The following is a 27,209-nucleotide window of genomic DNA, read 5'->3' as shown; positions in this document are numbered from 1 at the left end:
ATTCCAGGATGTTATAAACATGTAAAAATCTGGAATAAGAAAAAAGCTACCTGGTTGCCAGTACCTTCAAAATGGAATCCCATTGAATCTTTAAATGAAGCATTTAAAAATTTTGGAACAGATTTTTGGGAGGAATTAAAGCAGAAGGGTTTATATAGAATGAAAGATTTTTATGTTTCACAAGGAAATTTGATTCCAATGCAGGAAGTATTGGAGTGAGTGGGAAACCAACCTTGGTTAAAGATTATGGGTCTATATAATTTTATGAAACCCAGGAGATATAGTGAAATAGTCAATATGGAGGACAACCCACTTGAAAAATTATATAGTATAAAGGATGTCAATAAGAAGGGTATAGCAAGGAAATTATATAATTTAATGAATAAGGATAGAGAATATATGGGTCGAATCCACATTCACCCATTACCCGCATGTTTATCGGATATCTTCCGTTTGCCTCCAATCCGCAATTTTTTCCTCTTCGTTCACATTCCTGCTTCCAATCTGTCTTTCTCGTGCGTCCCTCCGGTCACACGGCCGCTCGAAAACCGCTTTTTGGGGTGGGACCTTTTTTTCCCGCCCATTTTTTTTATTTTTTTGAGCGCACTTTTCCGTTATTTCGATCTTGCCTTATAAAGAAACATCATTGAAGATAATGATGCCTCTCTTTCCCCCACTGACAGCACTGATGGCTCTCTCCCATTTCTTTTTTGGAAATTTGGAAGCATGTGGGAAGCTTTCGTGGGCATTTCCTATGCAGGACAGTTCAGTGCCTGAATTTTACTGAAGTTTCACTTCCTTGGAGTGTCATTATGTTCCCAATAGTCACTGGCCGAATCCGCATTCACCCCACACCCGCATTTTCCGCTTTTGAGGGAGGGAACAAATCTTCCCGCCTTTTTTTTTAAATTACTTTTCCGTTATTTCGATCTTGCCTTATAAGGATATTGTATTTCCTTATAAGGATATTGTAATTTCGATATTACAGTAATATAAAATAAAAAAAATAAAAAACAGTTAAAAAGGAAGTTTCGCGAGTCCGTTCTGAGGATGGATTCACCCCAAAATGATTTTTCAAACTACCAGATTTGATTCAGAAACAGCATAATCAATAAATCCAATGCTATGAAGTCAAAAACAGTCTTTTGCAGACTACGGAGCACTTGCAAGTTGAATAAGCCAATAGGAACTCTCAGAACGGCCGGAGAGACAAGAAGGGGGGTGGTTTTTAAAAAAACATCGTAAATTGTGCATTGGACCATTCATGGCCACCGTGAAACTCCCGTTGAAAACCTGTGACCACATATTCGGGAGAAATGTGAATGAAATGCATCTGTTTAATGAGGTAATGTGACCGGCACTCGGGATTGCGTGGGGAATGCACGGAACATGCGACTTAGAATGAGTAATGTGGATTCGCCCATGATCAGGTTGATAAAATCTAAATGGGAGAAAGAGCTAAAATTAACAGATCAGAAGATAGATAAATTAATGAAAGATATAAGGGTAATAAAAATGGAAAAAATTAAAGAGTGAAAGTAATATTGAAATGGTATAGGACTCCCTCCCAATTATCCTATATGATCAAAGGAATGAAATCGGATTGTTGGCATTGTAATAGAATAAAAGGCTATTATGCTCATTTATGGTGGGAATGCTCTAAAGTAACAGTCTTCTGGCAAATGATACTGGGAAAGGTGAAGGAGCTTTGTGATGCTGAGATAAATTTAAATGGGGAGAGCCTATTTATGGGCATCTGGGGGAATAACAAAACACTTGTTAAAAGCCATGATTATAGCTGCCCATGCTGTAATAGCGTATGGATTGAAAGATGCCTCTAAATGGACTTTGGAAAGATGGAATTGGTATCTATATGAATGGATCCAATCAGATATTTTATTGATATTAAAACAGGATAAGACATGGGAAAATAAGATGTTAACGATAAGGAAGAAATGGTCTAGATATATAAGATGGGTAAGAGGAGGAGAGACCAACCAAATCATATTAACGAAACTCCAAAGAGTGTGCTCATGGTTAAAGATATAAAGCAGATGATTCCTCTGGGGGGGGGGAGAGACAAGGGGGAAAACAAGCTTGTATCGGATGTATGGATAGCTAAATTTATTCTATATGGATATGTACATGAAGTATAGATTGTACGTGGAGGCAATATTAATGCATACATCAGTACAATCAAAAAGGTAAAAAAAAAAGAATGTTATAAACACATAAGGAGAATTACAGCTGAACTACACGAGACGAATTACATGTGAAGAGCATGTATTGGGTCCCACAAGCTTCACTGGAAGGGGTAGTCTTACAAAGACCAGCTGCTCGATGCAATTCTCCACTGAGGAGAATCACAACTGTGGGGATTCTCTCTCTCTCTCTCCCAAAAATCCTCCGTGAGCTGGGAGAGGGCGACATATGTAACAGGAGGCAGGAAAAAAGCTGAGGGTTTTTGCACACAAGAGAGAATCCCAGTCCTTCCCATTCTTCTTCTCCTGGGGGGGAATCATATTGTGGATTTTCTCTCTTTTTTCCTGCCTCCCCCCGCCCCTGCCTCTGAGCTCCTGAAGCAAAACTGAGCAGAGTGGATTTTTGAAAGACAGAATCTCTCCAGTTGAGCTGTTGTTCTTTGTAAGAAAATCCACTCAGCTCAGTTTTCCTCCAGGAGCTCGGAGATGGCTGCAGGGGGATGTAACAGGAGGCAGGAAAAAAAGCTGAGAGAGAGGGACAATCCACAACACGATTCCCCATTGATAGAAGAATGGGAGGGACTGGGATTCTCTCTCATACGTAAAAAACTGAGCTTTTCCCCTGCCTCCTGTTACGTTGCTGCTCCTCCTCCCCCCCCCCAACTGCTCCTGGAGGATTTTTGAGAGAGGGGGGGAATCCCCCCAGTTGTGATTCTCCTCCGCGGAGAATCTCATCGAGCAGCTGGTCTTTGTAAGACTACCCCTCCCAGGGAAGCTTGTGGGACCCAACACGTGCTCTTCATGTGTAATTCATCTCGTGTAGTTCAGCTGTTAGAGAAAACACTATCACTCTGATCCTAATTATTCCTGTGATGGATTGTTTCAAGTTCTGCCCTGCAGGAGCCTCAGCCAAACATTAGAATGGAATGTTGGATTGTACTGGGATGTTGAAAAGAAAAAAAGGAGACATTCATCAGTTTAACTGCTGGCCAACTGAAAGATTTGAGTGTGGTTGGATTTTGATAGGAGAAGAGTTAGGAGGTTTGGCAGGCAGTCCTTCAGAGACTTTAGGTATTTTGAAGATGGGAAAGGTTTGGATGCTGATCCTGCAAAAACAATTTCTCAGTCAGTAAAACAGGAAACATGCTTTGTACATGTCATGCTTTCTCAGGCCCCTGCTCTCCAGTAAGTTTGTTACTGTAATAATGAGAGGGCAGAAAACAAAGAAACATCCAAGCCATGCATACCACTGAAATAAAGCTGTTTTTATCAAGCCTGCTGTGTGGTTCCTTCAAAGCCTATAATCCCCTCATAATAGGCCAAGTGAATGCTGAGAACACCCTGAGTCCAAGCATTTCCCTTACTGAAGCCCAGAAGCAGTCTCAAGAGATTCAATTATAAAAATGTATTAAAAAACAAAGGTTTGTAGGGTGTTATTGGGCCCACAGCATGGTACAATCAGGCAATCTTATTTTGCCCACCTGCTCCTTTTCAAGTGCTGAAACAGCAGTCAAGGGGCTGTTTCAGCACTTGAAAAGGCAGGGGGGCATGAAACAAAATTGCTCGGTCCTGCCACATTCAGCTGTAAAATGGTGGAGGTGTCCATGGTTCCAACTTGGGGATACTGTAATGTCTAATTTGGCCCATAGGCTCAGTCGGCTGGATTTGCTCATTGGACAACATGTGGCCATTGAAGCATAAGGTTATTTAGAAACAATAATTGAGTCCCTCTGCAGATGTGATGGGGGTTGATAAAAAAAGAAAGAAACAGCCTTCCGCTTGCTATTTTCACAGAAGCAATGCTCTCTGCATGAAAGCACACAGCAGTTATACCAAAATATTTGTGGGTAGACAGCTGCAGAGTAACTTCATCTTTTGCAGTGCCTATATTAGGCCCTTCTTGTAAAAGACGCTCTTGAACAAGAACAACGTCATGAGGTGGTACTCCAGAGCTGTAAGCATCTTCTGTTTGCTTGCATATTAGCCCCCACCCAGACTTCTGGGTTACGGCTTTTATAAACTATGAATTAGAACTGCATGGTCTGATGGGTGAAAACATATTTTAGTTTTGCTTAAAGTTAAGAACACATGGTTTCTTTTAAGTCACTGTGAGCTATTGTTAGAGAATGAAAAACCTTAGATAAGGCCTCTCTCCTAGCAATGAGTGGTTGCATTTTTAATGAATAATTCTCACATCACTATCAAAACCAGAACTACATCATGTTACTGGCTGCTTGTTTTCTGTTTGTTTATTTAAAATATTTTATGACACCTTCCATCCAAACAAGGTCTCCCCCTCCCAGGCAGTGAACATGAAAACATTTCAACATTAGAATAGCACTGGCCTCAGATGGCAGGAGACCAGAAGCAGTGCCTTCAAAGATGACAAGAGTGGATGGGTAGATTCACATGGGAGTTGGCAGTCCTTAAGATATGCTGGCTTCAAACCATATAGGGCTTTAAAGGTCAATACCACTACTTTGAATTAAGCTCAGAAGCAAATTTGGAGCCAGTGTAGATGTAACAAGTCTGGAGTGATACAGTCCCTATGGCCACTTTAGTCATTCTTGCCATCACATTCTGTACCAACTTTCTGAGCTGTAGTTATAGTAATCTAAACTGGTTGTTACCAGGGCATGCACCACAGTGGCAAGATTTTTCCTGCTCAGGAAGAGCCACAGCTGGCTCACCAGCTGAAGCTACTGAAAGGCGCTCCTAGCCACCAATTTCATCTGTGTAACCAACAAGAGGCCCATGGTCCAGCAGCACCTCCAAGCTATGAACCAGCTTCTTCAGTGGGGAGGGCAATCCCATTTAGAACAGGAAAAATGGAACCTTGTGGGACCCTGTAGGCCAGAGGCCAAGGTGCAGAGCAGCAGTGCCCCCCCCCATCACCACACTCTAAAACTTACCTTTGAGGTAGGACTGAAACCACTGCAGAACAGTGCCTCCCAGTCTCAACTCCAAAAGACAATCCAGAAGGATACCATGAGAAATGTTATCAAAAGCTGCCAAGAGATCTAGGGAAATTTTCAGAGTTGTACTCCCTCATCATCTTCCAGTACAGGTCATCCACCAAGGTAACCAAGGCCATTTCAGTCCCTTGACCAGGCCTGAAAAAAATTTGAATGGATCAAGCAATCTACTTCATTCAAGAATCCCTCAAATTGCCCAACCACTGCTTGTTCAATCATCTTGCTCAAGGGTGGTACATTTGAGATAGAGAGATTTCTTTAAAGATCCAGAGGAGTTAGCCGTGTTAGTCTGTAGTAGCAAAATCAAAAAGAGTCCAGTAGCACCTTTAAGACTAACCAATTTTATTGTAGCATAAGCTTTCGAGAATCAAGAAGAGAACTTGATTCTCGAAAGCTTATGCTACAATAAAATTGGTTAGTCTTAAAGGTGCTACTGGACTCTCTTAGAGATTTCTTTAGGAGTGGATGCCCCACTGCCCCTTTCAAGGTAATGGTGGTACAAACAGGTGGTGGTAGATGCCAAACATCCAAGAAACAAAGATTGGATTAAGCTGAAATGTATCCCACATAACTAGACAAATTCGCACCCTAGGACCATTCAGTTCTGTTACTGCTAATGTAGAATCCAAGTTGGAACAGATACAAGAAACTTTATCCACATAAAGTGCTTAGCAAAATGATTACAGTAATCCACCTCCTCCTGTAGGCCGAAACCCAATATGTCCCTGACTTCCCAGAATAGTTCCTCAGTTCTATACTGTGCAGATAACATTGGTGGCAGATAAATATTCTTTCTTTGCAATCATCACTGCCAGAGAGTAAGCTTTATAATGTGGCTGTAAGTCTAAACCCCAGCAAGTAGTGACCTGTCCATGACAAGGAGACTGTATTCAATCCCCCAACCTTCAGATAACCACCTTCCTACCCAAAGCCAAACATCAAGTCAAGAGTGTGACTCTACACACTGTGTGGGGGCTGGGATCTATCACCTGAGATAGGCCATGGTTGTCATGAAGGCTCCCAACAAGATAGCTTCAGCTAGGGTTGCCAGGTCCCCTTACCCTCTCAGCACCTGGCGCTTACTAGAGGTCTTTTCCTTGTGTGCCTCACTGGACGTGATAATGTCACTTCCGGAAGTGATGTCATCATGCCAATTTGGGGCCCTGTGAAGCGTGCAAGCATGCCTGCCACTGGGCGCAATGACATCACTTAAAGAAATGATGTCATTGCCCAGGTGAGTGGCAGCAGGGGGCAGGGAGTGGGAGATCTCCTGTTTCCACTGGGAGACCTGGCAGCTCTAGTCCCAGCATGGACATTGAAGTCATCCAAAAAACAAACAAACCAGGAAGCTTTGAGACCACCTCTACCAGCTCAAGCAGGGAAATTGTTGAGCAGCAGGTAGGCTGTACAGTAACAAAAACCCAGTCCTGTCTTGCACTCCCAACACTAGATACTCATTCAGAACCAACAGAGTCCTGGACAGGATATCAAGTAGGGGGACAGAATCCCAACCTATAGCAGTGACCCTACCTCCCTGCTCTCCAGGCCTCTGCATTCATCAGTGAGTACCTTGAGGAGCATAGTTGGAACAGATTAACTCCTGCCCCCACCCCTAGCCAGGTCTTGGTGTTACATGCCAAGTCAGCCCTTTCATTCTTTGGAGGGCCATTACTTTGCTTGTAACTGACCTAGCATTTAAAAGCAAGCTATTATAACCCAGCCAGATGTTGATACGGTTACCAGTAGGGGTGTGCAATTCGGGTATATGATACCCGAAAAAAACCCGAAACAACCTGTTTCAGGTTTTCCCGAAACGGTTCAGAAAACCCAAAACGTTTTGGGTAATCCGAAACAGCGATTTCCGAAACGTTTCAGGTTGTTTCGGGTTTCTTTTCAATGGGAAAAGCCTCCCCCAGGCTTCCCGGACGCCTGGGGGAGGCACTTTCCCACCGAATCAAGGCAAAATTGGTGGGGACCTTCCTCTAACTCCCCTCTAACAACCCCGCAAGTTTCAGAAAGATTGGACTTTGGGGAGCCAAGTTATGGCCCCCCAAAACAGGTCCCCCTATCCTCGCCTAAAAGGGAGAGGTTTTTGCTTGCTGCTGCTGCTCTCTTACATTGTGGATGCTGCTACTGATCTCCATGTTTCCTATGGGGGGGAAATGAAGAAGCAGGCTTGTCTTTCGGGGGGGGGGGCATTTTGCATGCAAAATGCCCCCAACCCTCAGGGGTCCTTCTCCTAACTTTCCTCCCACCCCCACCAAAGCTCAGCCTGCTCCCACTTGGGGGGGGGCATTTCATGGCCTCCCGAAGTAGGTGCTCTCAGCCCCCAAAGTCCACCCCCTACAGCCCCACACATACCCAATTCTCCCCCAGCTGCCACACACAGATACAAATCCCCACAGTAGCTCCTCACAGGCCCAAATCCAGCCCCAGCAGCCCCACACAATCCCAGGAACAGGCTGGCCAGCCTTCTCCCTTTGTTTCCTATGCTGTGAACTATAACACTCTGTTTTCCAGAGCAAATGTGCACAGCCCAGGGATGCCACAATGGTGGACACACTTCTGAGTGCCAGCTGGTCCCTGTGAAAGAGCACCTGAACCACAGACACCCTCCCTCAAATTCCCCCACCACCTACAGAGATGGCTGGCCAGCCAGCCCCATTGTTCTCTATGATGGGAACCAACTGGACAACAAAGAATAAAACACGAAGAACACAAAGTTTTTTAAAAAACATTTCTCACTTTCAAAGTACAAGTAGGCAAAGCATTATGACACAGTACACCAGCAGTCCCCCACACAGAACAATAACATGACTCACTTAAGATCAGAGAATCACAAAAACACAATTCCTGTCAAAAACAATTTATTTCTTGAACAGCTTTAGGTTACACAGCAGGGGGGCACACCAAAGGGCATGGCTGCAGTATCTTACACAAAAATAACACAACTCACTTCACATTAAAGAATCACCTCAAAAAATTGCTGTCAAAAGCACTTTATTTCTTTAACTGCTTTAGGTTACACAGTAAGAAGGCACAACAGGGCGTAAAAGCAGTCTACTACACAAAAATAACACAACTCACTTCACATCAGAGAATCACTCAAACACAATTGCTGTGAAAAAAGGTGAAGTAGGCTGTATTATTTTGTGTAGTACGCTGCTTTCATGCCCTGTTGTGCCCTCCTACTGTGTAACCTAAAACAGTTAAAGAAATAAAGTGTTTTTGAAAGCAATTGTGTTTTTGGGTGATTCTTTAATGTGAAGTGAGTTGTGTTATTTTTGTGTAAGATACTTCTGGCATACCCTTTGGTGTGCCCCACTGCTATGTAACCTAAAGCTGTTCAAGAAATAAAGTGTTTTTGACAGGAATTGTGTTTTTGTGATTCTCTGATGTTAAGTGAGTCGTGTTATTTTTCTGTGTGGGGGACTGCTGGTGTAATGTGTCATAATGCTTTGCCTACTTGTACTTTGAAAGTGAGAAAATAATTTTTTAAAAAATTTATTTTGTGTTGTTCGTGTTTTATTCTTTGTTGTGCAGTTGGTTCCCATCGTAGGGAACAATGGGGCTGGCTGGCCAGCCATCTCTGTAGGTGGTGGGGGAATTTGAGGGAGGGTGTCTGTGGTTCAGGTGCTCTTTCACAGGGACCAGCTGGCACTCAGAAGTGTGCCCACCATTGTGGCACCCCTGGGCTGTGCAGAATTGCCCAGGGAAAGAGAGTTTAGAAGTTCCCAGCATAGGGAACAAAGGGAGAGGGCTGGCCTTTGCCAGCCTGTTCCTGGGGTTATGGGTGTGGGGCAGGTGGGGGTGGATTTGGGTCTGTGAGGGGCTAATGTGGGGATTTGGGTCTGTGTGTGGCAGCTGGGGGGGAATTGGGTTTGTGTGGGGCTGTAAGGGGTGGACTTTAGGAGCTGAGAGGACCTACTTGGGGAGGCCATGAAATGGCCCCCCCAAGTGGGAGCAGGCTGAGCCTTGGTGGGGGGTGGGAGGAGGGGTGGGAGAAGGGCCCCTGAGGGCTGGGGGGCATTTTGCATGCAAAATGCCACCCCTGCCAAGACAAGCCTCCCCCAGCTGTCAGTGGTAGAGAAAAGAGCACCTACTTGGGGAGGCCATGAAATGCCCCCCCCAAGTGGGAGCAGTCTGAGCCTTGGTGGGGGGTGGGAGGAGGGGTGGGAGAAGGGCCCCAGAGGGCTGGGGGGCATTTTGCATGCAAAATGCCACCCCTGGCAAGACAAGCCTCCCCCAGCTGTCAGTGGTAGAGAAAAGAGCACCTACTTGGGGAGGCCATGAAATGGCCCCCCCAAGTGGGAGCAGGCTGAGCCTTGGTGGGGGGTGGGAGGAAAGTTGGGAGAAGGGCCCCTGAGGGTTGGGGGGCATTTTGCATGCAAAATGCCACCCCTGGCAAGACAAGCCTCCCCCAGGTGGAATTGGTGGAGAAAAGAGCACCTACTTGGGGAGGCCATGAAATGCCCCCCCCAAGTGGGAGCAGGCTGAGCCTTGGTGGGGGGTGGGAGGAAAGGTGGGAGAAGGGCCCTTGAGGGTTGGGGCCTGCCTCTTCATTTTTTCCCCATAGGAAATATTAAAGAAGATTAGCAGCAGCAAGCTAAAAATACGTTCACGTTTCCCTTTAGGCGAGGATAGGGGGACCTGGTTTGGGGGGCCATAACATGGCCCCCCAAAGTCCAATCGGTCTGAAACTTGGAGGGTTGTTAGAGAGGTGTTAGAGGAAAGTCCCCACCAATTTTGGCTTGATTCGGTGGGAAAATGCCTCCCCCAGGCGTCCGGGAAGACGGAGGCATTTTCCCATCGAAAAGAAACCCGAAACAACCCGAAATGATACCCGAACCACTAAACCCGAAACGGCTTGCCGTTTCGGATTTAGCTGTTGCCAAAACAGATTCTCGTTTCGGGTATACCCGAAACGAGAATTCCGAAACAGTGTGCCTTTGCACACCCCTAGTCACCAGTATTATCCTGGCTGGAAGAACCAGGAGGAGTAACAGCATGCGGGTGCCTGCTGTCCTTTCCACTTACCTAGCCTGTTCTTCTCCTGCCACCATATCTCCCCTTATCCCACACCATATTGATGATGGCACTATCCCCCATCCCATTCTGCTCTCTTAAACGCATACCCAACCAGCATGTGAAATAAACAAGCAATTACACTTAAGCACTGCAGTCTAGATGTCAGTTCTCACCTGAACCTGGAAAGGACAAACAAGACAGAGACCAGCTCCCACCTGGATTCTGGACAAGACAGAAACACAACCAGCTTTTATCTGGAATAAAGACAGACAACAGAATGATGTATCCCACCCTGCCTCCTGTGCAAAAAAAAAAAAAGTTTGGTTTTCTTCTGACTGCTGGGCACCACCTGCAGTCAGTAGGGTTGTTCACTAGTCCACTGTAGCTCAGTGCATATACAGAGCTTTAGAAGCCCCAGGCAGGTGTCTTTTGGCTTCTGTCCTTTGGCTTGAACCTCTGCTTAAATAGTACATATACTTGTAAAACATCCAAACAGTTCCAGTGAGTCAGCAGTTTGTTTACTGTATTGCACAAAATTATAGCAGAGAAACTAAAAATAAAAGCAGGCAGTACTATGCCCTTTTAAAGATCTGGAGCAGCCACATTTGGATGGATTGTTGAATTTCAGTTGGTTCTACAAGGGTATTAGACATGTTCAGAGGATAAGTTTATCAATGGTTAGTAGCTACAACTAAACAGAACCTCGTGTCAGAAGTAGAATATCAGTGGACCCTGAATATCAGTGTGGCGGAGGGTGAGGGTGAAGAGACTTTGTTCCCCATGACATGTTTTGAGACCACCTGGTCGGCCATAGTGTGAAACGTGTTGGACTAGGTTGACCCAATGTGAGATACAGCATGACTGATCTTATGATTTTTACACTTAAGATTTTGAGAACAGGCTTATTTAGAGTATTTACATGCCACTCTTTTCTCATATTATGGGATGCAAAGCAGCTTACAGTAACCACCATTACTCAGAATCCAAATACACTGAAACAACTTGTTCCTCTTTCCTCCAAGTACCCAGCCCCTTCCTGACATTCTTCAGATCTCAAAGGCTCACCTGAACAATTACAAATACATTGTAGGTTCAGTAGTCAATCTTGTCAAATATGACCACCTCCAGCACCAACCAAGTGAAAGCCCAATGAAACAGTGTGTGTATGCGTTCCAAGGCCCAGCCAACTTGGAGTTGTGGAGCGTAGCAGCAATATAAGAAAATGTGGGAGGCAATGAAACCTTACTCTAAGCAGCTGGTCATGGCCATCAACTCAGGCCATTAACTTAATTCTGCTGCTGGAAATCAAAATCTGGTGGCAAATCTTCTGGAGAGTGGGGGAGCGTGTATTTTCCTTCAGAAGCAGGACATCTGCAGATGAAATTAGAGCAGCTGGTACTTATCAGGCCAAGGTGGTAGGCAGCTAAGAGTAGCAAAGATATTTAAAATTATAAATGTTAGCCTAAATATTTTCAGGCACTATTCATCTTTAAAGACACAGGCAACTAGATGGGAAGCACTGTTTACTAATGGATTTGAAGAAAGATAAAACTATAATTTACAGTACCAATAGTAGGGTAATGCCTATTGACTGTGCTTGCATGTGTTATGTCCCATCAAGTCGCTTCTGACTTATGGAGATTCTACAAATTAATGACCTAGAAAACATTAACAAGCCTTGTTCTGGTCCTGCGAACTGAAGATTGTGGTTTCCTTTACTGAGTTAAGCCATCTCATCTTAGGTCTTCCTGTTTTCCTAACCACCTTCAACTTGCTTGCACCATAGAAAAATTCAGATATGGAGTAGAAAGAAAACATCCATGTTACACTGGATCTAAGGCAGCTGGAACACTAATCTGTTAACAACTGGTGAAAACTGAAGCAGGATGCAGATGAGCATGGAAGAAGGGAGTAGAAATACACAAGTGGCTTGCTTCCCTTCTCTTCCTAGCAAACCATGATACAATGTTTAACCCTGTACAGATGCACACCACGGTGCTATCACAGTTCGCAAGTTAGACTGAAACCCTTAAAAGCAAGTCATAGTTAATGTCTGAGGACATGCTAAAGCCGGGAAGAAAGGAGACGTATTAGAGAAAAAGAGTGCAAGTTCATGGCTTTCTCCCAAGCTTTTAGAGTTAAGGTCCCAGGATTGCAATGTCTACATGGGGTCACTGCATATAAAGGGGTGATATAATGAATGATTTGAGGACTGTAATGGGATCTGAGTGCATACATCCCCAAAGGGCTGTCCACACATACAGTCAAAGCCTGGCCTTGGCAGGCACCTTCTGGAAACAGCTACAGCACATTATTCACTACCTCTTATCTGTTGGAGTAGGAAAAAAGACTCATGATGCTTAACATCTTTTACTCAACGTTTTAATATATATTTGCAAAAAATAATGAGACATTTTAACCTTTACATAAACATCAGTTTTCCTTCATCTTATCAAAGATATGTACAATCCAATGTAATAAAAATTACATATAAACACATATAATCATTTCCTGAATGTAACAAACTTTTCTCTAACCAGCCCAAAACCACAACACTTTGGGGCTCAATTATTTCAATGGAAAAGAAATGTGCTTAATTCATTTCCAGTGAAATTCATGTGAACTTAAAAGTAACTCTTCATGTTTTTGGACAATCATACAAACCTCTTGCTTGCCTACCTAGATATACAAAATGAAGAAGGCTATATTAGGCACATTGCTTTTTCTTAAAGCCACAAAGGGAATGAGAGCATCAGTGATGTCTCTGCAAGAAGAAATCTTTGGGGATGCCATAGGAAGATGGGAATTATAACAGTCACACTTGCATCCCTTCAGAAAGGTAAATGTGGGACAAGACTTCCATCCAAAATGCAGTCTTCTAGCAAAATCCATGACACTTGTATTAGAGCATCTTCACATTCATAACACAGGATAATAATGCAACACAACCAGACCAGAGAGATGACCAATCTCTGCCTTCCTACAACCATCAGAAATGGCATTCTGCAAGAGTAGAAACGGAGGTCAGGTGTACGTAAAAGAAATCTGGAAGGGAGCAGGATTTTCTTGAGGTCAAACACTACTTCATATTCCAAAAGGTTTTCATTATCTGTACGGCCCCTTATTTTTTGACACTACTAAGGCTTTTCCCTCCGATTTTTGCTCAATTTCCAGTGCCAAAAAGAAAAGAGGAAAACTGCTGGGAATCATTCGTCAGCTGCAGGCTAGGTGGAGCACAGTCTTATTGCAGAAGCTCCGAGTGATCAGATCAGACTTTCACAGGTTTCTCTTTTTCTTCTAATGATATATCTGTATTACGCGGCACTGCAGTGTAAGACTCAGAAGGGGAAGAATGAGTGGCAAGTTTCCTAAAAAGAAAGGGGGAAAGAATTAGCAGAGATACTTTAGTTCAAGAAAATACAGCAGTTTCTTCCTGTCAGGAAGAAGGAAAGCAAATACATATTTCATCCCACAATGCCCAACATTTTTTCAAACAAAATGTTAGTCTCATGCAACATCAACCGCAGAAGCTACAGTGGCAGAATTCTATTGCATTTACAGGACATAAGAAAAGGGAAGATATTATACAAATAAATATAACAGAAACAGACAAACAGCAAAACAGTGCCACAAGTCTATGGCACTGAGCAGTATACTGGTCCAATGGACAAGACTTTCTGCCTTGATGAAACAAGATTTCTCCTGAAATTTACTAGAAATGTGTGAAATAAGAGTACTTGTTTCTTTCCAAATACGCAGGACAGGCCACAGCCCACAGCAGGAAAATCCATGTTATGTACTCAGAATTATGCAAGTAATTGTTGGGATTGGAAACTGGATCAAATATTTACCATGCTTAGCAAAACTGAAATGTTAATTCTAACTTCAAGAATCCTGAAGCTACCCCCCACTCTGCCCCTTTTAAAAGACGTAACAGTCAGCCTTTAAATGTGGTTAAAGTGAGCCAATATTAAGTACTGGTTAGAGTGTCAGACTAGGATCTGGGAGACCGCCATCTGAATCCCCATACTGTGCCATGGAAGCTTGCTGGGTGATCTTGGGCTCGTCACACATTCTTAGCCTAAATACCTCACAAGGTTATGAGGATACAGTGGAAGAAAAGAGAACCATGTACGCTGCTCTATGTCCCAACTGGGGAGAAAAAGCAGGGTTTAAATGAAACAAAATAAAATAAAGTGATAATGCAGGGCAGGGCTGCTTGCTTCTAAAATTATGGCCTTCATCAGGTGTCATAATTAAAAGAACTGGTTGCCACCTACAGAAAACTAAAGGAATACATGGGGGTGGGGTGGGAGGAAGAGGGATAAGAGGAAAGTTGTATAAGAGACTAAAGTTCAGCTGTGATCAAAACTAGTCTTTTGATTTTCATGCTTTAGGCTTGGCTCTGCTTACATATTTTCAAACTTTCCATTTATAACCGTAAGTATCAGAAACCTGAAATACGTCTTTTAAAGCTCATGAAGTTATTCCAAAAGTGAACCTGTAAAACAAACCAGGTCCAAAGTAGTTGCTGAAAAGTTATTTAGAAGGCTGTCTCCCCGCCATCTAGTTAAGATAAAAGCAGGTTTTCAAAAGATTTAGATGAATGGCTTGTCCGAGGCCTTGGGAAAGAACTGGAAAGCAATTTAATGCAAGTTAATAAGCAATAGGAAACGTGAAAGCACACCAGTTTCAAGAAAGATCAAAGTAGCTAGAACTCTCAAAGTTTGGGGCAGTGACATGCCCCAAAGATCAACCTTAGGGATAATTCTGACACAATCCCGTCCCATTTCAATCCCATAGGAAACATTTATACCAAAGAGAACACCACAGCATTCACATACAATTTGTCTGGGAGTCCTGGCAAACAGTTTGCATTAAAGTTTGCCACACTACCATACCTGGATATCAATGATTCATCAGAGAATTAAACACTGGAACGGTACAGAAATCACATATAATCTTATTATGGAGTTTCCTGCACTGGATGAGTTGGATCCAAACAGGTATTCTGCTGGTGAAAAGGGGAGGGGAGAACCCTTTTGACCACTCTGAATATGTATGCTGGGGGTCATAGGACCTGCACTGACAAAAGCCACATAGGACAGAGATTGATGCAAGGAGAAGAACTGGGGATGACGGTACAAAAAGCTGTCTGGATCCAACCCATCCACAGCCCTTCAGAGGGACACTTCTTCTTAATTAGTGCTCACCCAATTCTGTGAATATATATCACATATATTATATATACAACTCAAAGAAGGAAAGCAACATATGCAACACTACACATTGAAAATGGTCTCCAGGCAGCAGCCCTGCACACAAAAACTCACAGAGGAAAGCAAGAAACAAAGCAGAGAGCTGTGCAAGACAAAAGTGCTTTGAAGAACTCTATTTTAATCTTGTCTAGAAGGCTGTAGTTGAAAATTATGACTAATCTTGGCCTCCAACACAGCAACCTGTAAACCATTCAGTCCTGAAGAACTTTACTGAGTTTAGGTAAGACTATATTCAAGGAACTGATTTAATGACTGGGTCTGAAAGGAAGTCCCAGGCCACTGGCATCTGCGGATTGGGACACAAATCATTTTGCACCCTTCTTTAGAGATTTTAGAGACTTCAGGACCAGATTTTGTCACAGTACACAAGACATTTCCAAGTTAGTATTATTATGAACAAAGTGTAAATGACGCACATTATTTCCATCACTACGAAAATGGCAGCGTTAAATGTTTGATAAGAAGCAGCAGATTAGGCATTCTAGACAAATAACGGTGTTTAGTTGCTTTCAGTCTATTGCACTGCAGATCAGTACAGTTGTTCAGGATGCAACATACCAGCTTTTCTGGACAGCAAGCACATTTATATCGGAAAGCAGGTACAGAGAAGCCCAGAAGCATACGCTTGCTCACAGAGCCACAAAAAGGCTGTAAAGAATCCAGGAAAGCATATCTTCGGCTGACTCACCCCCGTCTTTTAAGGTGAGCTCTGCCTATCAGAGCACCAACAGTTATAGCAATCACAGCTATAACGGCAACAACAGCTCCTTAAAGGGAAGGGAAAAAAAGCCCGGTGATAAATATAACCATAGTTTACAAGGTGAAGTAACCAACAGTTTTTCTGTTTAGGGACAGACCCTCCCTGATATTGCATTAATGCAGAATGAAATGTATTCTTAACAGCTGCTTTGAGACAAGACCCTAAACAAGACTTGAATCAAATCCAATCCTAAACAAGGCATAAGAAAGGTAACTGGTGAAAGTTGAGGGGGAATAACAAAAGCTTCCACTTGCTCTCGAACTATGCCCTAGAAACAAAAACACAGCTAGGAATGAGGATTTTGCCAGTGAGGCTTGACAACCACTCACTGGTTTCCATTTTAAACTGAGTATCAGGTACATGCTGCCTCCAGAGGTAACAGATTTCCAGGTTGCAGGCCCACAAGAGAGCTAGGTTGCAAATGACAGTAACAAAGTATCTCTTCTGTGTCCACTAAGCTGTGTGAGCCATATGATATCTGTAAATATGCCAAACAGTATTAATAAAAGTCACTAGCAAAGCACACTGGGTATATCCTGTATGAGTGAACTGTACTTCTAGATGCTAATAAATATTGTCAAAGATTCAGTTTCCTTCAGCTAGGAATCTTGGGATGAGAAGGGAAAGGCACAGAAACTTGCATGTTGCATCTCATATTTCTATCATAGTGTATACTTTACCCTAATTACTTACCAACAATGACTCCAACAGAAGATCCTGAAAGAGAGGGAGGGAAACAGAATAAACATTTGAAGCTACACGTGCCAGAAATGCAGAAAGATGGTGGCAGATTGTGCAACATATTTTAAGTAATTTGTCAGAAACGTGGCTAATTTAGACAATAGTCTGCATTAACACATTGTAAATAGTAAGCTACTTCACGAGTCTCCTTGAAGGAAAGAAATCCCCTCTCCAGCAGCATATTTTGGGTTGCTGCAGCAAAATGCCACCTGTATTTTTTCCCCTGCTGGGGGAAAAATGTCTGTGGAAATCTCTTGTTGTAGCCCGAAGTAGCCCTACTGTGCAGATACACTGATTTGTATAGTGGGTACGGAAGGGAACACACAAGTATCTGAATTAATCAGTGAAAATAATCTGCTCCAGAATAGTCCCATAATCAAATAGTTAAACTAGCCAGTTTCATATGAAATGCTGAGAAGCATCTGTGTGGAACTAATAAAAGGATTTTTCATGGTTAAAGACAAGAGATATTCTGGACACAATGTTCCAACACCATTACTTGAGAAGAAATTTACTGTCAACTTGGTTAAAATACAAAAAGTTTATAGAGCAAGAGAAACCAATGTGGATTGTCCCGGCAGAAGTAATTAATCCGAATATGGAATATAAAGGAGATGAATGGCTTACTTATAAAGAATTACTAAAAACTGAAAACAATGAGATGAAACTCAAATCGAATGAAGAATTACCATTTAAATACGGTTAGCTGCAATATCGACAAATTAAAGACTTATTTGAATCAGATCAAAGGAAGGCAGGTTTTAGAAATAAAAACTCAGAATTAGAAGAACTTTTATTGGGGGATAATAAAAAAACAATTTCTAAAATGTATAAATTATTGTTGAAATGGTATACTGAAGATGAGATGATTAAGGTTCAAATGGTAAAATGGGTAATAAATTGTAATAATGAGATTATGATAGATGCATGGGAACAGTTGTGGAAAAATACTCTAAAAATTTCAACTTGTACCAGTATCAAAGGCCCTTTTTGCACTTACGGTTTAAACCGCTATTTATGAGCATTCGCCCCGATGGCAGTGGCTTCGGCATTGCACCTGTTCATTTCACACTGTCCACTGCAATTTCGATTTGGTGTCTGTGCTTCATTTCAAAACCTCGGTGCAATTTTGGGCTTTTGGAGCCTTGCAATTCATGTCACACTTTTTTTAAAAAAATTGAGCATGCATAGTAACGTTGCAATGTTGGAACCCTTCCCCACTTTTTGCTGATTGGGCTGTCCCCTGCCCACTGGAGAGACAATTGGTGGCAGAGTTCTGGGGGAAAACATGCACCACTCTCATTTTTTTAAATCAAGCCAGGAAAGGGTTAAAATGCTGCCGATTCATCTCCTACCAGGAAGCAGAGGCTTGTTTCCAAAGGGCTGTGCAAAATGCTTGGTTTTTTTCCCCCTCTTTGGCAAAGTCTGAAACATGCCTGGGAGGGAGGTAAAAGCAGCCATTTAATCCTTTCCTGGCTTTTAAAGCCAGGAAGAAAGTGCAGGAACATTACAACGTTGCAACCCATTCTTGTCTTTAAAAAAAAAAAAGAATGTGTGTGCATACCCTAAGGGAGGAAGGAGAAAGCCGCTATTTAACACTTTCCTTGCTTTTAAAGCTAGCAGGGAATTAGCAGCAAGCTTAGGAATCATTCCTGGCTTTGAAAAAAAATAAAAGAGCATGCATACCGGGAGGAAGGAAACCAACGAAGAAGCAGCCTTATGACCCTCAGCTCGCTTTACTAAAAAAAATGGTGGACAAGGAGTTCAGAGAGCTGAGGAGGGTGGGAGTGGTTAATTCTGCACAAACCAATCAGCTTCCAGGGAAAAGGAGAGGGGGGGAGAGAAGCAAAAAGGGGGCAAAAGTGTTCACATTAGCAAAATGCGGGCCAGCTGCCAGTCGGCAGCGAACTTAAAAAAACATCGGGGTATGTCCGCAGGGGGAAAAATCGGGGATACAGCGGACAAAAAGCGGAACTGCATCCCATGACTGCTTTTAAGTGTGAAAACCTTGCAAACATGGGATGTAGAACAGGTACAAACGTGCTCTAAAAACCGAGTGCGAAATGTACCAAAGAGAATGGCTATAAAATGATATATAGATGGTATTTAACACCGAAAAAGTTAGCCATTGCTAATAACCAGCTATCCAATAAGTGTTGGAAATGTAAAGAGCATGAAGGTTCTCTATTTCATATGTGGTGGACTTGTGATAAGGCTAGAGACTTCTGGTCTAAAATATGTATTGAAATGTCTTTAATACTCCAAAATAATGTAGTTAAGAATCCAGAAATGTTATCCTTGCATTTAGAGGAAATTGATAGAAGGGATAGGGTAATACTGTACTATATGATAACGGCGGCAAGAACTTTGTATGCACAATATTGGAAGAAAGAAGAAATACCGAAAACTGAAGAGTGGATACAAAAAGTGTTATATATGGCAGAAATGGACAAATTAACAAGGAAACTGAGAGAGCAAGATCCAAAGGGATTTTTTGAGGACTGGGGGAAATTGAAAAAATACTTAGAAAAAAGATGGGATGTTAAAGGACAATTATGGTCTTTTGAGTGCTATTAAGTAAGATAAGATATAATGTTAATCTTTACCATTAAGTTTAAAATAACAACTAAGAGATAGTATTTGTAATAAGAAACGGGGGGTTGAAGTGCTGTTGGAAGTCAACAGAGGAAAGGGGGAGGGGAGGGGTGGGGAGCATATACTGCATATATAGGGGGTATTTAGTAAGTAAGATGTAATAACATTATGCATGCTATGTTAACCATCCAATAAAAATTAAAAAAAAAAGACAAGAGATATTCAAAGACTCAAATCAGCTTCCAGATTCAGGTGATTTTACAAGGTGAATGGATTGCCAGCCAACTCGGACTAAAAATAGTAATGGAATCTTCTCCTAGATCAGTTTTTTACAATGTAGTTCTATAACCATTTCAGTTAACCTTTTACTTGTCATGGGAATGAGTCTGCTTGTGCTCTCTGAGGTTTTTTTTGGGGGGGGGGCATCAGTTCGGTTTTGTTGGGCTTTGTGTGTGTGGAGCTTGCATTTGGGAGTATGCCTTGGCCATGGCAACCATCCCCTAGTGTGTTGCTGCACTATATGTCAGCTTTGACATTTCCCCATAGGAAACAATGGAGTGAGTGGCTGGGGGCATCTTCTTTGGGGTCCAATCATCATGAAACTTGGGAGGTCTTTAGAGGACAGTCAGGTTCAAATTTAGTTGGAAAATGACATCCCACCATCTCTGCAATAAAGGCTGGAACTACTGTTTCTTTGCAGGGAAACAGCAAGGGAAACAGCCAGTGAAGTTTCCCAAATTAAACCAAAATACCTGGATTAATTCTTGGGCCTAAATCCAGGTACCTGGATTGGATCAGAGATTCTCTATGTTTATCCAGGAAAGCCAGATTTTGCCATATCAGCAAAAATCTGGCTCTTCCCCCAAATCCCAGACCTGGATCGCACACCCCTAATCAACACAAACCACTCAGCATAAAAAGACTGCCTGACTTATTGCAACTACAACAATAAATAAGAATGCATTTTGCCATCACCATCCTTTACCTGATTCATCTTTCGGCTTCTCTGTTGGCTCTATAGATCCTGTACGAAAGGAGAAAGGTTTTTTTTTAAAAAAGAAAAACTTGTGTCTAGTGTCAAACTGACATCAACAGGGTTATCTGAGTCTGGATAGGAAGCAAACAGGCCCCTCTCCATGGTAGATTTAGCTGAAGCTGAGAACTGCCTGCTTTCTGCTTTTAACTGGCATCAGGGTCACGGTGGGAGAGAAGAAACCAGATACCTTTTATCATGCCTGGATTTAGTTCAGCCAAGAATCTTCTGCATGCAGTATCTTTGTTTCAAATTTTAATGAATTTTTTTAATGCCCCAAATCTACTTTGGAGGCTAATTTAAATTACATATCAGGATAAAAGGTATACAAATAAACAGATTCTTGCAATACATAGAAAGGTATGCCACAAAACCTAATACACAGGGCCAGCAAAACTAAAACACATGCTATAGTTTACCATGGCAAACATTCCCAGCAGAAGAAATAACATGAAACAAGCACTAAAAATTTACCCAAATAATTTCCTGAGAGATTTTTTACTGTTGAAGTTGCTAGGCAAGGAAAGAAAGAGACATTGAAAAGCATCTGATCAGAACACAGCAGAGATCCTGAAATTGCTTTTTAGAGGAGTTACAGCGGATCAAACAGTCAACAAGTGTTTGGGGTACCCACAAGCACTAGAAGCATTTTTTAAATAGTTAGGCTTGGTGACACATCCAGACAAGACCTTCCGCTTCTTCCAGTAACTGGCTGTGCAATGCTTTCTCCATACTGCTTACTCTAGAGCCATTCCTTAACTTCCACCACCACCACTCTGCATTTTTTCCACAAAACTGCTACAACTCTTGCAGCTTCTTTCTAGAGAAAATTTCTTCACTGTCATGCTACACAACAAGCTTTTTCTTTCTCAGTCATCTGTACCAGTCTTGACAGAAGACTTCTCCCCTTGGTGCTTTATTCTAGGGCTTCACAAACCCACTCCTTCCATCCCTATTTCTCATCATGCATCTTCTTCGGTAGCTTCAATCTCCAATGGCTTACAGTTGGGGGAGGGGGGGGAGGAACCAGGAGCCAAAGTGTTCCATAAGGAGCATACCTGGATGAATGGCCTGACCAATCTTAGGAAAACTCCCACATTTCTATTGTTTCACAAAATGTGTAAAACAGAACTGTTCAGGAACACATTTTTAGAAAGAGAATAGGTGCCTAGTAAAATGAAGCAGGGCAGGACAGCACTTTTTATAAAGGTAACAGGACTGAAATGAATGGCTTGTCAAAGTTTTACTAAGCTCTTTATTGCATTCTTCTTATAGCATAGCTGTAATTTGTCTTCAGTCTCAACAATAAAGACAGATAAATGCAGTAAATAAATTTCTCAATCCTAATTTTTTCCTGAATACTCCCATATAAACACATGGAAAGAAAGTTATACACCTGAATCCTATGCTATACTACTTGAAACTGTCAAGACAACTGTGTTGTCACTATACTGCTGAGGTTCAAAGCTATGTGAGCAGGAAACTTCTCATACAGGTCTTGAAATAAGCAGTACCATATGGTATTGGGGGGGGGGGGGAGAAGGTGGTCCTAAATCTTTTATTACCCTTCCTTGGTCTATAACATAATAATAGCAACAACAACAACAACAACATTTGATTTATATATCGCCCTTCAGGATGACTTAACACCCTTTCAGAGCAGTTTACAAAGTATGTTACTATTATCTCCACAACAAAACACCCTGTGAGGTGGGTGGGGCTGAGAGAGCTTGAGAGAGCTGTGACTAGCCCAAGGTCACCCAGCTGGCTTCAAGTGGAGGAGTGGGGAATCAAACCTGGTTCTCCAGATTAGAGTCCTGCCATTCTTAACCAGTACACCAAACCTGTTTACCAAGTTGTATATTTTATTTCACAACACTGGAACAAACTCTTCTGTTTAAATCTGTAAGGGCCAAAAAGTGTTTACCACTGTGCGTAACAAATTTGTTTACTGGATCATTTTTGCCCAGCACACTAATACTTATTTACATTATTTATAGTCTACCTTTTTCACTCAATAGCCAAGTATAAAAATGATGCAATTAAACTAGAAAACAATGCAAAAGAAGACAGAATAACAAATCATCAATAGAGCTATCACATTTTATGATATTAATCATATGTATGCATGTTAATCTATGTATTCTTACATCCTACTATATAAAAGGCTATGTGTATTCAAGACAACTCACTTTCTACCCTGGTACACCACCAGAGGGTGCTGCTGTGGAGAGAAGCCCAGATGAGGCAGCCAGACCTCCAGAGCGCGCACGACAGGAAGCCCAGGCCAGGATCAGACATGGAGAAGGCGGCAATGCCTGCCCCCCATCTTCACTCAGCTGGAATCAGGAGTAGAGCAGGTGGTAATGCCCGCCCCCCTGGCTTCACTCAGCTGGGATCAAGAGTGGATCAGGTGGCAATGCCTACCCACTGCATTCACCCAGCTGGGATCAGGAGTAGAGCAGGTGGCAATGCCTACCCACCGCATTCACCCAGCTGGGATCAGGAGTGGCGCAGGTGGCAATTCCCGCTCCCCATCTTCACTCAGCTGGGAGCAGGAGGGGAGCAGGTGGCAATGCCTATCCCCTGCCTTCACAAAGCTGGGATCAGGAGCAGAACAGGTGGCAATGTGCATTCCCCACCTTCACCCAGCTGGAATCAGGAGTGGAGCAGGTGGCAATGCTTGACCCCCGTCTTCACCCAGCTGGGATCAGGAGCGAAGCAGGTAGCAATGCCTGTCCCCTGCCTTCACCCAGCTGGGATCAGGCAAGGAGCAGGTGACAATGCTCGCCCCCTTCACCCGGCAGGGATCAGAGTGGAGCACAAGGCAATGCCCATCCCCTTTCACCTGGCCTGGATCAGGTGCAGAGCAGGAGGTAATGCCTGCCCCCAACTTCACCCGGCCAGGATTGGGAGTGGAGCAGATGACAATGCCTGCCCCACTTCAGGATCAGGTGAGGGGAGGTGAAAAAGCCTGCCCCATTCACCCGGCTGGGATCAGGAATGGAGCATGAGACAGTACCCACCTCAGTAGGAGGCAATGCCCATCCCTTCTTCACCCAGCCAGGATCACATGCAGAGCAGGTGGCAACGGGCTTTGTTGCTAGTAGTTTAACAATCTATATAAAAGTTCATCTACTGGTGAGGCAAAACTACTAAAAGTTTAGGACTGCTTCTCAACCAGACACTTCATTAGTGTAGCTGAAGAAACCTCAGGCTTATTGTTCTTTAATTGTAAACAATTGTTTTAAGCTTTATACCCTTGCTTTGTAAAGATCTATCTCAGCTCACCTGATATTCATCTGCATAATCCATTTGAGGACCATTTATTTATTTAGGGGACAATCATGTTTTAAAGTTTCTATTTTATTTCTATTCTTAACACTATCAACTTCTGCATAAAAAGGTGTCATGTAAGGGTCTAGTCAGACTTTCTGCTGATGGCTTCCCGTGAGAGACCACCTTATATTGGGTAAGCATATCTTGTGGGCTTGGCTAACCCATTTTACATATTCTATCAGTTTAAAACTTGATTTGTCTTAATCTTAGAGAATTGTAATTATCCATTTAGCTAAATTTAAAAAGTGTTAGGCGATCTGATTTTTATCGAATGCATTTTTTGTGGACTTGTATGATTATTTTGCACCTGTTTATGTTTGACAAGCTCTTTCCTAATAAAGAGTTAGGCTTTCTTTTAAATAAAATCATAAATTCAAACGAGTTCTCCATTCATTCTGCTGACAAGAAATCTGATGTCTGACTTAAAATATTTTCATCATGCTGCAAGAAATATGTCTCTCAGAGAGCTTGCTTAGTAGACCATAATTTGGGTACAATTGTGTTCAGCTAATGAGGCTTTAACTTTAACCAAGATCTGGATTCAGTACGGATCTCTAGACTGTGAATTAAATAATCACACTGCAGAAAATAGATTACAATGGTACAAGAAAACACATTAAGAGCAAGGTAATACAGACAACAGTGCAATGGACTACAATCCCAGAAACCGATGGGTAACCTGCAACTGTGCTTCCAGGCACAATTCAAAGTGCTGGTTCTGACTTTGAAGGCCCCAGATAGTCTTTCAGGCACCCTGGCCTCAACCTCTCTCTTTCTGTACTATCTAAGTTATTAACTATCAGTTAATATCTACCTCTCAAGATCTGCTCTGTGCCCCCAACCTTCAGAGCTGAAGCAGATGGCGATTAGAAACACGACATTTTCTGCGCCCGCACCTCACCTCTGGAATGTCACCCCACTGAGGCTTGAATGGTGCCTACTTTACTTTCTTTTAGGCAAAACCACATCTTTTTACGGTAGCTTTTAATTAGGGTTTTTATTGTACCAGCTTTTTTAGTGTTTTGCTTCTGTTTTATAGCTTGATTTTATATTATGTTTTTTAACTGTAAACTGCCTCCAGCAGGACTCTGAAGAAGTGGCATACAGAAATATGATAAACAATCATATTCCCTTTATAACACCCTGAATACTTTTGTAAACACATTCTGTGAAACGATAGAAGTGTGCTAAGGGAGACAAGCTGAATTTGAAGCACCAAGCACACTCAAACCCGCCATAGGAGATCACAGCAACTGTTTTACCTATTTCAGTGGTTTCTTCCACTGGTTTTACTGTTGACCCAATGGGTGACCGTGTAGTTGGCCCTGCATAACAAGAGACAGGAACTGACTTTCACATACTGGCTATAATGCATTGTGTTCTTTCAAAATTTAAGTGTCTAATAGCAGATTTACACAAAGATCTATCTTGAGACCATCCTTGGAAAGTCTGGGAACTTGAATACTTCTGAATCACCATGTTTACTATACAAGCTGGCTTATCCCATATATTTCAGCACTTACACTATATATTGAGGCACAAACAGTTTGGCAGGAAGGCCTTACTCCCTTCAGCCCTTTCTCATAATTCTGAGATTTTAATAGCCATTGCCTACACATTTTCCAGTCTGCAAGCCTTTGCAAATTTGCATCTTCAAATATAACTAGGATGAAATTGAAAGAAAGGAAAGAAGACAAGGATCTCACACAAAATGGTGCTATACTTAAAAAAGATCAAAAGCTCATATTCTATGTTGCTGATTCAAGAAAGACGTTTCCATACAGCTGAAATGTATACTTCACACAAAAGAGATTTTTTTTAAAAAATCCATTTAGTACTCCATTTTATGATACTGGTCTCTGCCCCTGCACAGGCTGCGCAGAATAACATGTGCCTTAAATAATCTTCAGTGACTTAATTCTGAACAACAATACAAGTTCCATGCACCAGACCCATTTCTTAAGCAGACCGCCTGGTCAGATGGCAAACCTCTTTCAAAACCAAGGAACACTGCAGTTTGGCATATGGCATAGCGGTCTGCTATTCAAAAGGAAAATATCTTAGTAAACAACCTAAGCCATTAGGTACATCTACAGCAGTCCTTGGGATGCCTGCCTGTATGTTAGCTGGAATCCAAGCAAGGGCAGACTGCAGAATTATAGAATATGGTTAAGCATGTGAAACCACCTAGTGCTGATTCCAAGGCCAAAATATGCATCCTAAAGCTCAATGTCTTGATTTAATCATGATATTACTCACCTGCTGGAGTGCTACTTTTCATATCTCCTCCTGAAGAAGTAGTTGGACGAATATCTAGCCAATTTGCGGAAGGGAGGGGGGAATTGATGGTTTAGTGCTATATTTAAGATCGTCAACATTAAAGTTAAACATTGTTCAAAAGACATGAAATGTTTACCTTCAATACATTCTGGAAGACGAGGTTCCCATGTACTATTAGATCCACATGAAATATCACCTCTGTTGTCCTTCAGCCTAAAGTTATCATGACATCTAAATACTACTCTGTCCTGATATGTGTATGAAGGCTGATACGAAGTTATCATTACTCCATTTAAGACTTCAGGTGTTCTACATTTCACCACTGTAAGGAGAACAACAACATTATATCAGGAAATATTTATGTAAAAAAATAAACCAGGGACCAATTCTGCAAAGTGAAAACACCCACCACCCACCATTGCCAAAAAGGAACCAAGAACCACCCACCATTGCCAAAAAGGAAGATTAATTAGGAACTATGCTTGCCGGTTTTTTGCAGGAAAAAAAATTAAGATGAACATGAAATTCAAGAGCTATTCTACTTTCAATTCAAACGGAGACATTACATTGTTAAAAAAGGAAAGCAGCATCCATCTCACATGCTTACATTTATTTCAAAGCACACTGAACAGTATTTAAATGCTGGGAGGGTGACAGTAAAAAAAGATTCGTAAGGTTGCAAGATACTATATTAAGGATCAATGCCTAGTCTGTATTCTTGAGTTCATTTAGTTGGAAATTAACTTCAATTAAAATAATCTGATAATTCTTACCATCATGGCTTACTTTCAGCATGTGGTTCCAATTCAGTTAACTAATAGTTATACAAAGTCCCCTGAAAACCAAATTATTCAAAAAGGCTTTTTACTCAGATAGGAGGGAAGTATTGTAGGGAGAGGGTCTCAGATGCTTCGCTAATGAGTTAGGGACCACAGATTTCACTACTATGTTGCTTTGCATATTATCTGTTGCTTTGAA

The 27,209-nt window shown here is 42.2% G+C and overlaps 1 protein-coding gene across 1 annotated transcript in view; it reads right to left on the bottom strand.

Moving 5' to 3' along the window:
* CR1 (complement C3b/C4b receptor 1 (Knops blood group)) overlaps positions 1 to 27,209 on the bottom strand; it is a 167,260-nt gene that overhangs the window by 78,206 nt on the left and 61,845 nt on the right. The window contains exons 11-19 of the mRNA XM_054980427.1: positions 26,368 to 26,553; positions 26,211 to 26,264; positions 25,214 to 25,276; positions 21,087 to 21,125; positions 20,565 to 20,603; positions 16,937 to 16,960; positions 16,172 to 16,250; positions 13,479 to 13,572; positions 12,527 to 12,533 (exon numbers count right to left, since the gene is read on the bottom strand). Coding sequence (XP_054836402.1) covers positions 12,527 to 12,533; positions 13,479 to 13,572; positions 16,172 to 16,250; positions 16,937 to 16,960; positions 20,565 to 20,603; positions 21,087 to 21,125; positions 25,214 to 25,276; positions 26,211 to 26,264; positions 26,368 to 26,553 — 585 coding nt within the window. The remainder of the gene's footprint in view (positions 1 to 12,526; positions 12,534 to 13,478; positions 13,573 to 16,171; positions 16,251 to 16,936; positions 16,961 to 20,564; positions 20,604 to 21,086; positions 21,126 to 25,213; positions 25,277 to 26,210; positions 26,265 to 26,367; positions 26,554 to 27,209) is intronic.

The sequence above is a fragment of the Eublepharis macularius genome, chromosome 5 (genome assembly GCF_028583425.1).
Source record: "Eublepharis macularius isolate TG4126 chromosome 5, MPM_Emac_v1.0, whole genome shotgun sequence".
In the NCBI taxonomy this organism is placed as follows: domain Eukaryota; kingdom Metazoa; phylum Chordata; class Lepidosauria; order Squamata; family Eublepharidae; genus Eublepharis; species Eublepharis macularius.
The sequence above is the reverse complement of the archived record's forward strand: the minus strand, read 5'-3'. Positions and strand labels throughout refer to the sequence as shown.